Source organism: Sprattus sprattus, assembly GCF_963457725.1.
Source record: "Sprattus sprattus genome assembly, chromosome: 15".
In the NCBI taxonomy this organism is placed as follows: domain Eukaryota; kingdom Metazoa; phylum Chordata; class Actinopteri; order Clupeiformes; family Clupeidae; genus Sprattus; species Sprattus sprattus.
The window spans coordinates 9792283-9802282 of record NC_137913.1 but is presented as its reverse complement, the minus strand read 5'-3'; the positions used below and the strand labels follow the sequence as shown (position 1 = coordinate 9802282).

General features: G+C 49.5%; 2 protein-coding genes across 4 annotated transcripts in view; one reads left to right on the top strand and one right to left on the bottom strand.

Annotated features, from left to right (window-relative positions):
- The window catches only part of ralgps1 (Ral GEF with PH domain and SH3 binding motif 1), a gene marked incomplete at its 5' end in the record, with an annotated part of 131322 nt that overhangs the window by 79869 nt on the left and 41453 nt on the right, over positions 1 to 10000 (bottom strand). The window lies entirely within an intron of this gene.
- Positions 1 to 10000, top strand: part of angptl2b (angiopoietin-like 2b) — a 28700-nt gene that overhangs the window by 12166 nt on the left and 6534 nt on the right. Inside the window, exon 2 of one of the 2 annotated variants that reach the window (XM_080852738.1) lies at positions 1461 to 2415. In XM_080852738.1, the coding sequence (XP_080708864.1) occupies positions 1521 to 2415 (895 nt within the window). In that variant the 5' untranslated portion in view covers positions 1461 to 1520. Of the gene's footprint in view, positions 1 to 1457; positions 2416 to 10000 lie in introns of both variants that reach the window. The other variant, XM_080852739.1, reaches the window with a different exon arrangement.

The following is a 10000-nucleotide window of genomic DNA, read 5'->3' as shown; positions in this document are numbered from 1 at the left end:
GTAATAGAACACTGGGCTACTGGCTCTGGGGTATTAGAACACTGGACTACTGGAACAGGGCTCTGGGCTCTGGGGTATTAGAATACTGGGCTACTGGAACAGGGCTCTGGGGTATTAGAACACTGGGCTACTGGAACAGGGCTCTGGGGTATTAGAACACTGGACTACTGGAACAGGGCGATAAGGTATCAGGGCAGCTGGGTTACTGGGGGTGGGCACTGAAGAGAGCTGCATCTCAGCCTGTTTAGACGTGGCAGGCTTACTAATCACACCCAGAGGAATGTGGGGAGACATACGTGTCAAGTGCAGATTGATTGCTCTGAAATTAAAAAGCTTCGTGCAACACAGAGCTTAGTGGAAAACACTCGGATGTCCGTGACGACACTCATCCTTCACTATAATTTAATTTCCACACTTCTTCTCTCCTCATCATTTCATTTTCTCCCCCTCAGACTGCGTAATCTGAGCTGGTGTGTTTGAGCTGGTGTGTGTGAGCTGCAGTATGAGCTGCAGTATGATCTGGTGTGTGTGAGCTGGTGTGTGTCCGCTGCAGTATGAGCTGGTGTTTGTGAGCTGGTGTGTGTGAGCTGGTGTGTGTGAGCTGGTGTGTGTGAGCTGCAGTATGAGCTGGTGTGTGTGTGCTGGTGTGTGTAAGCTGCAGTATGAGCTGGTGTGTGTGAGCTGGTGTGCGTGAGCTGGTGTGTGTGAGCTGCAGTATGAGCTGGTGTGTGTGAGCTGGTGTGTGTGAGCTGCAGTATGAGCTGGTGTGTGTGAGCTGGTGTGTGTAAGCTGCAGTATGAGCTGGTGTGTGTGAGCTGGTGTGCGTGAGCTGGTGTGTGTGAGCTGCAGTATGAGCTGGTGTGTGTGAGCTGCAGTATGAGCTGGTGTGTGTGAGCTGCAGTATGAGTTGGCGTGTGTGTGTGAGCTGCAGTATGAGCTGGTGTGTGTGAGCTGGTCAGTGGCCGCTGCAGTGTGAGCTGGTGTGTGTGAGCTGCAGTATGAGCTGGTGTGAGTGTGTGAGCTGCAGTGTGAGCTGGTGTGTGTGAGCTGCAGTATGAGTTGGTGTGTGTGTGTGAGCTGCAGTATGAGCTGGTGTGTGTGAGCTGGTGAGTGTCCGCTGCAGTATGAGCTGGTGTGTGTGAGTTGGTGTGTGTGGCCTTCAACAACAGCTTCAGTGACATCCCGTCATCTGCACCAACTCATGTATTTTATCGGTTAATGAGAAGCTCTGTGGACATACATTGACAAATATATACGACAAATGACGGTTCAATGCAAACATGTCCTAAGACAGCTCTCAGACATGATGAGGGAACACTGAAGGTCAAAATGGTGGTGGTGTTACAGATCATAATTTATTTTAACCAGACTCTCTTTCTCTCTCTCTCTCTCTCTCTGTCTGTGTGTCTCTCTGTCTGTCTTCTCCTCTCCATCTTTCCTTTTCTCTTCTCCCCCAGCAGGTCTGGAAAGGTGTTCGTGAGAGTGTGTGTGAGACCGTGTGAGACCGTGTGTGTGTGATCATGGGTTTCCCCACTCTGGTGCCGCTCCTTCTGCTGCTGCTGTGTGGCCAGCCTGGTCAGGGGTCCGAGGTCAAGCAGGGAGCGCAGGAGTTCGACAGCAGCGAAGGTGTGGGGGCGGAGTTCCTGGAGGCTGGTCGCGCCCGACGCGCGGCGCCCGACGATGTCTCTTCCTCGGAGAAGTGCTCGTACACGTTCATCGTGCCGCAGCGGAAGGTGACGGGGGCCATCTGCGTGAACTCGCGCGAGCCGGAGGCGGCGGCGGTCGGGGCCCGCGTGCACAAGCAGGAGCTGGAGGTGCTCAACTCGGAGCTGCACAAGCAGAAGAGGCAGATCGAGACGCTGCAGCAGCTGGTGGAGGTGGACGGCGGCGTGGTCAACGAGGTCAAGCTGCTGCGCAAGGAGAGCCGCAACATGAACTCGCGCGTCACGCAGCTCTACATGCAGCTGCTGCACGAGATCATCCGCAAGCGCGACAACGCGCTCGAGCTCTCGCAGCTGGAGAACAAGATCCTCAACCAGACGTCCGAGATGCTGCAGGTCACCACCCGCTTCAAGGACCTGGAGCACAAGTACCGCCACCTGGCCGCGCTGGCCAACAACCAGTCCGCCCTCATCGCTCGGCTGGAGGAGCAGTGCCAACCTCACCAGCGCACCCACGTGCCCTCGCGCCCACTGCCACAACCGAGACCGCAGCCCCAGCCCCAGCCTCAACCACAGCCGCAGCCCCAGCACCCCCCCTCGACCCCGCTCAACAAGCCCTACAAGCCCCCCACCTACTCGCGCAACAGCCCAATCACCAACGAGATCCAGAGCGACCAGAACTCCAAGGTCACGCCGCCGCTACCCACAATGGCGAGCGGCACGCACGGCAATTCCACCACCAACAAGACATCAGGTGAGTCTACCCAGAGATGCTGATGATGTTAGAACAGCATAGAACTCAACAGAACTCAACAGAACACAACAAAACACAATAGAACACAACAGAACAGCATAGAACTCAACAGAACACAACAGAACAGCATAGAACTCAACAGAACACAACAGAACAGCATAGAACTCAACAGAACACAATAGAACACAACAGAACATAAGAGACCAGAGTATACGGACCCACACAGCCACATACACAAGCCATCAGGTGAGTCTACCCAGAGATGCATGCTGATGACGTTAGAACCGCATAGAACTCAACAGAACACAACAGAACACAATAGAAACCAACAGAACACAACAGAACACAATAGAAACCAACAGAACAGAGTATACGGACCCACACAGCCACACACACATAAGCCATGCTTCAATAGTCAAGGTTTGGTCAGGGTTGGGATGATTTTGTAGAAAGATGCAGGTGTGTTTGCTGAGCTGTGTGTGCTTGTACCTGTGTTCAAAACATTCTGGTGGGTTTGCCGATAGCTGTGCGCGTGTGTGTGTGTGTGTGTGTGTGTGTGTGTGTTTGTGTGTGTGTGTGTGTGTGTGTGTGTGTGTGTGTGTGTGTGTGTGTGTGTGTGTGTGTGTGTGTGTGTATTGTTAAAAGGTTCCAGGTGTGTTTGTTGAAAGCTCTGTGCACATATTGTGTTGCTTACAGCCTTCAGGTGTGTTTGCTGAGGTGTGTGTGTGTGCACGCTCTTAAAAGCTTTCTGGGGTGTTTGTCGATCGGAGGTGGTTGTTCATGAAATCTGATGCTATTGCACTGACACCATTTTAGTGGTGAGTTTCGCAGTAACTGAACTGAATCTCAGACGCAGAGGAAAGCAGAAAACAGCTTGAGGAGTGCAACTGTGGTCTTCATTTGGGCATGGGCGGGCGCGCGCGCACACACAAACACACACAAAAAAGAGTTGTATTACCACGATAGATACGCCGGCACAACACACCCCTAGCTACACAATCTGAGCTGCATTTCTCCTAAGCACATGCTATTATTCTGGTCTATGGACAGTGATCTGGTGAAGGCCTTACATAAACACCTCTGAAACATCACAGTGCAATGTGCAGGGCTGGGATGTTCCTAGTTTGGAAGGGGGTTGTGTGTGTGGTTGTGTGTGTGTTTGTGTGAGTCTGTGTGTGTGTGTACATGCACTGTATAGACATGTTACTGTTTAGGCCCTTTTTGTGTGTGTGTTGAACATGTCAGGATTAACAGAGCTATGTGTGTGTGTGTGTGTGTGTGTGTGTGTGTGTGTGTGTGTGTGTGTGTGTGTGTGTGTGTGTGTGTGTGTGTGTGTGTGTGCTGCCATCATAAATCACCAGTAGCTTGACCATTCATTCCGCCAGCAGTGTGTGTGTATCAGAAGTTAGACTTGCACAACCTGTGTCGCATCCCATGGAGGGGCTATAGCCACTCACACCCACGTATACACTCACAAAGAACCACATCATCCATCAGGCTGGTCAGGCGTGGTCACAAAGGACCACTCAGGTGATTACCCATCCGCATTGTGAGATGGACGTACCAGATATGGTCAAATGGAGGCTCTGTATTGACTGTCACACGGCATGCTGGTCTTGTATGGGGTCAGGGAGAGGTGCCTCTGTGTGTGTGTGTGTGTGTGTGTGTGTGTGTGTGTGTGTGTGTGTGTGTGTGTGTGTGTGTGTGTGTCTGTGAGTGTGTGTGTGTGTGTGTGTGTGTGTGTGTGTGTTGGCCTTCATATGGCAGTCTGGTTCGGTATGGAGGCAGCCACCTGAAACATGCAATCCAGGCACATGGAGAGAAACCAGATCCAACAGCCAATCAACTGCTCACTTAGGGTGAGGTCAGCGTTCGCTCAGCAATGCCATGAGTATCTCTCTTTTTGTCTGTCTCTCTTTCTCTATCTCTTCATTCCACTTCTTGCGCTCTCTCTCTTTCTCTTCCTCCCCTTCTTGAGCTCTCTCTCTCTATCTCTCTCTCTCTCTTTCTCTCTCTCTCTCCATCTTGCGCGCTCTCTCTCTGTCTCTCTCTCTGCCTCTCTGTCTCTCTCTCTGCCTCTCTGTCTCTCTCTTTTTCTCTTCCTCCCCTTCTTGCGCTCTTTCTCTCCCTCTCTTTCTCACTCTCTCTCTTCCACTGTATTCACTCTCTGACATGGGTGGTCCTGATCGACAAGCTGATGTTTCACAAGAGAGACTTTACAAGAGAGACTTTACACACACACACACACACACACACACACACACACACACACACACACACACACACACAGACACACAGATGCACATACACAAACACACACAAACACACACACACACACACACACACACACACACACACAGAGACAGACAGACAGCCAGACAGACACACTCAGGTGTTTGGCTTACAGGGTTGCCTAGACTTTTTCCAGGTAACGAGGGAGACATAAACAGCACTGTCTGAGGCCCAGCCATAGCTGTGTTCTCCACTGGGCTCACACACACTGTGTGTTCCGTAGCCTCTCTGCTCGTCTGAAACTCACACACACTCTGTGTTCCGTGGCCTCTCTGCTCGTCTGAAACTCACACACACTGTGTGTTCCGTGGCCTCTCTGCTCGTCTGAAACTCACACACACTGTGTGTTCCATAGTCTCTCTGCTCGTCTGAAACTCACACACACACTGCGTGTTCAGTGGCCTCTCTGCCTGTCTGAAACTCTCACACACACACTGTGTGTTCAGTAGCCTCTCCGCTCATCTGCAACTCACACACACACACTGTGTGTTCAGTAGTCAGAGCTTCACTCAGGGAGACAAGCCATTTCCTGCGCAGGTTAGAGACACTAACACCTTAAAAGGTCCATCAATGCGGCCAGAGAGGAACAGAGAGAGAGAGAGGGAGAGAGAGAGAGAGATGGAGAGAGATAGAGAGAGGGAGAGGAGAAGTAAAAAATATTGTTACGGTTCAAGCTAAAGAAAGACACTCTGAGAGAGATAGAGAAGGAGGGCTGGAGGGAGGGTGAATAAGAGTGAGAGAGAGAGAGAAGGAGGGAGGGAGGGAGACAGAGAAAAGGAGGAAGAATAAGAGAGGGAAATTAAGAGTGAGAGAAAAAGAGACAGACAGACAGAGGGAGAGAGAGAGGGAGGGAGGTAAAATAAGAGTGTGAGAGAGAGAAAAGGAGGGAGAATAAGAGTGAGAGAGACAGAGAGAGAAGGAGAGAGAGTGGGGTATAGTGCAACTAAGAAAGTATTCCCTATGCCAACATGGAGTTAAACCACCCCCTTCCAGCAAATACATTTTTTATCCATGGAAGGGGACTAGAGAGAGATATAAAGCAAATGAGGGAGAGAGAGAGAGGGGGAGGGAAAGGGAGAGAGAGAGGGAGAAAGAGGGGAAAGAGATGGAGGGAAGTTGGGGTCAGAGTGAAGAGCAGGAGGCAAAGGCTCAGATGGAGAGAGGAGAGGAGAGGAGAGGAGAAGGGGGGAGAATAGAGGGGAGGAGAGTATAGGGGAGGGGAGGAGAGGAGAGGAGACCAGAAAACAAGGGATGAGAAAACACAGATGGATAAAAAAAGGAGACACACTGAGAGAAGGGGGGGGGGGGCAGATAGTTTGTGCGTGTGTGTGTGTGCGCTTGTGTGAGGGAAAGAGAGAGGGGGGCAGAGATAAATGGAAAGAGATATATAACAAGTTTTCATTCCCATGCAGTCCTCCATAATGATAGTCACAAGGGTATCTCCAGACTGTATTTAACATGAGGCTAGTGAGTTACAAACTCTGGTTTAACCTGCCTTTAAACTATCCTAGCTATCTATAGCTCTACAGAGTTAAACTCCACCTTAACCTGCCTTTAAACTATCCTAGCTTTCTCTAGCTTTACAGAGTTAAACGCCACCTTAACCTGCCTTTAAACTATCCTAGCTATCTCTAGCTTTACAGAGTTAAACTACGCTCTAACCTGCCTATGAACTATCCTAGCTATCTCTAGCTCTACAGAGTTAAACTAGCTCAGCTGACCAACAGCATGTAGTCTTGGGTGTTAAGTGATCACAACCACCTGCGGATGATGTTATATGGCTTCAAACAGACATGAGACAATCCTGAGAGATATAACGGGACATCAACAGGGTTAAGGGCTTCCTCTGACATCAATGTAGCCCCCCCCCCCCCCCCCCCAGCACAGAAATTCAATAGCTGCGTTTCAACTGCAAGCATGTCAGAAGATTATTCTTAATGTCACTAGGCCAAACTGGGGATAGATAAAACCGCTCTAGAACATTTAGCTTCCATTCCCACACGGACACAATGATAACAATACTAATAGAGAAAGAGAGGGGGAGAGAGAGAGAGAGAGAGAGAGAAAGAAAGAGGGAGAGAGAGAAAGAAAGAGGGAGAGAGAGAGAGAGAGAGAGAGAGAGAGAGAGAGAGAGAGAGAGAGAGAGAGAGAGAGAGAGAGAGAGAGAGATATGAAAAGAACGTGTCTGGGAGTTGGAGTGTCTCATTAGAGTGATGTCATTTGTTCCACAGCAGTGGATGGCTGTTCTCAAAGAGATGTTTCACTCTCTCTCTCTCTTCTTCACACACACACACACACACACACACACACACACACACACACACACACACGGGTCTTATCAGGGCTGTAGTTCTGGCTTTTGCACCGAGTGATTACCAGAAAGAACTAAAGGCCTATGGACTTGCGTGCGTGTGTGTGTGTGTGTGTGTGTGTGTTCACATACTCCTCCAGGCCTTAGCCTCTGGCACTCATCTTGATGGGCAGAAAACATGTAGACACACACACACACACACACACACACACACACACACACACACACACACTCTCCTGGCTAAAAAAAAAAAACTCTTTTGGCTGATCTTTTCTTTTTCAGAGATATAACCCGGCTGTTCTCTCTATCTATCCATCTCTTTCTCTTTTTTCACACACACACACACACACACACACACACACACACACACACACACACACACACAAAACACAAAAACACAAAAACACAGACCCTCTCTGGAGACATGATCGGAGATAGAACACATAGGTTGCCATGGAAGTTTGATCCGAAAACATCAAAATATTTTGACCCAAACTGCAGCACAGTCAGCGTGTTTACACAGGGAAACTCTACCCAGTTATTAAAATAATACGTTACTCTGGGGTTAACTTCACAACACCAACAGATACTTTTATCTGAACTTGTGATTTCATATGAACCTACAACAACACATTCATTTACAAAATCCCTTGAAGCTTTGAGAGGTTCTCCCAATGGCAGACCAGGAGAACGTTCTACCCCGCAGAACCTTTAGATAGTTCCAGTCTTCATGAGTGGAGTCTGTAAGGTGGTGTTGACCGACACGTTTGTGCTGAGGGGCAGCGTGAGATCTACTGTCTGTGGGTCTACATGAGCTGGATCTACTTTCTGTGGATCTACATGAGCTGGATCTACTTTCTGTGGATCTACATGAGCCGGATCTACTTTCTGTGGGTCTGTCTGCCAGGAACCGAGATGAGGTGATCTAAGAGGTTGTGATGTTCTCAGGATGTTCTAAGAAGGTCTTTGAGTCCGTTCTTCAAGACATTCAGATTACTGTTGTTCTGACTTGATCTATAAATAGTTCGGAGGGTTCTATCTGTTGTTCTAAGAGCTCTATTTGTTGTTCTGAGGGTTCTATCTGTTGTTCTAAGAGCTCTATTTGTTGTTCTGAAGGTTCTATCTGTTGTTCTGAGGGTTCTATCTGTTAGTCCCAGTGAGCTCTTCATGAATGTATGTGTTTAGATATTCACAGATAATTGGACTAATTCAAGTGTGTGTGTGAGTGTGTGTGTGAGTGTGTGTAATAAAAGTTACAGCACAAAGATGGGAACATGTCTGAAGGTTCTGCAGGGTAGAACGTCCTCCTGGGTTTCCATTGGGAGAACCTCAAAAGCTCAGGGGCATGGAGGGGGGGGGGGGGGGGGGGCAGAACCGAAAGCCCTCTCCTCCTGTGTGTTTGCTTACCCTGTCTTACTGTGTCAGAGACACATAATTAGACACACACAGATGCACACACAGATGCACACACACACACACACACACACACACACACACACAAACACACACACACACACACACTTACGGTGTCAGAGACACATAATTAGACACACACAGATACACTATCCTAGTGTGTTAGTGGGCTCCTCCAACACATCAAGCTTCTCTCAGACTTCAGACTCTGTATGCAGGGGAAGAAAAATGAAATCTTTCCATAGGCATCAGCTCCTCTAGAAATCACACACACACACACACACACACACACAAACACGGTCTGAACAACTCGCAGGGAGAAGACAACTACTGCTACTGACTCACGCATAATTGTCAGGAAAAGAGGGGTCTGAGGGTTGTGTGTGTGCGGGCTAATGCGAACCTGTGTGTTCGGTGTGTGTGTGTGTGTCCCTGCCTCAGTATTAACAGATTTCCATAAACGTGTGGCAGGTCTTAAATAATTGAAAGGATCCACACTTTAGAGTACAGAGGAGCTTTGAGGAGCTGACTGGAGCTTCTGGGCACACACACACATCCAGTGTAATTTACTGAACACCAGATCTCCAACATCAACACACACACACACACACACACACACACACACACACTCACACACACTCACTCAGTGCTTCCCTCAGTCGCTTTTTTCCTTCACTTACTTCCAGAGGAGTGAGCAAGGTTAGCACGCACACATACAAGCACACACAAAGACGCATGAACACACACACAAGTAGAGATGTTTGATTTTCCAGAGCAAATGCGCGCACACACACACCAGTATTAACACACGGGAAACTCAGACACAGAATGCATGTCTGTGTGTGTCTGTGTGTGTGTGTGCGCGTGCGTGCGTGTGCGTGTGCGTGCGTGTGTGTGTGTGTGTGTGTGTGTGTGTGTGTGTGTGTGTGTGTGTGTGTGTGTGTGTGTGTGTGTGTGTGTGTGTGTGTGTGTGTGTGTGTGTGTGTGTGTGTGTGTGTGTGTGTGTCTGGCTCCCAGGCTGGTTAAGCCTACACCACTGGAGTAAACTCTTAAGTATTTCCAGACTACTGTAGGTAAACCACAGAGCCTCAGCCACACTTTTAAAGCTGATATGTCAGATTAGCGCTCTCCCTCTCTCTCTCTTTCACACACACACACACACACACACACAGACAGACACTCACACACACACACATACACATACACATACATACACACTCACACACTCACTCTCTTTCTCGCCGTCTGGGTTGGGAGGAATGCCAAAGATCCCGGGGAAAGGAGGAATGGAAAAAGAAGCACAGCTGCCTTTGAACCTCAGGGTGAGGGCGGGGTTTGAAGCTCAGAGGGAGGGCGGGGTTTGAAGCGGATAGGGAGGGCGGGGCTTGAAGCGGATAGGGAGGGCGGGGCTTGAAGCTGAGAGGGAGGACGGGGCTTGAAGCTCAGAGGGAGGACGGGGTTTGAAGCTCAGAGGGAGGGCGGGGCTTGAAGCGGATAGGGAGGGGAGGGCTTGACGCTGATAGGGAGAGAGAAAGGGAGAGAGAGAAAAAGAGAGATAGAGAGAGAGAG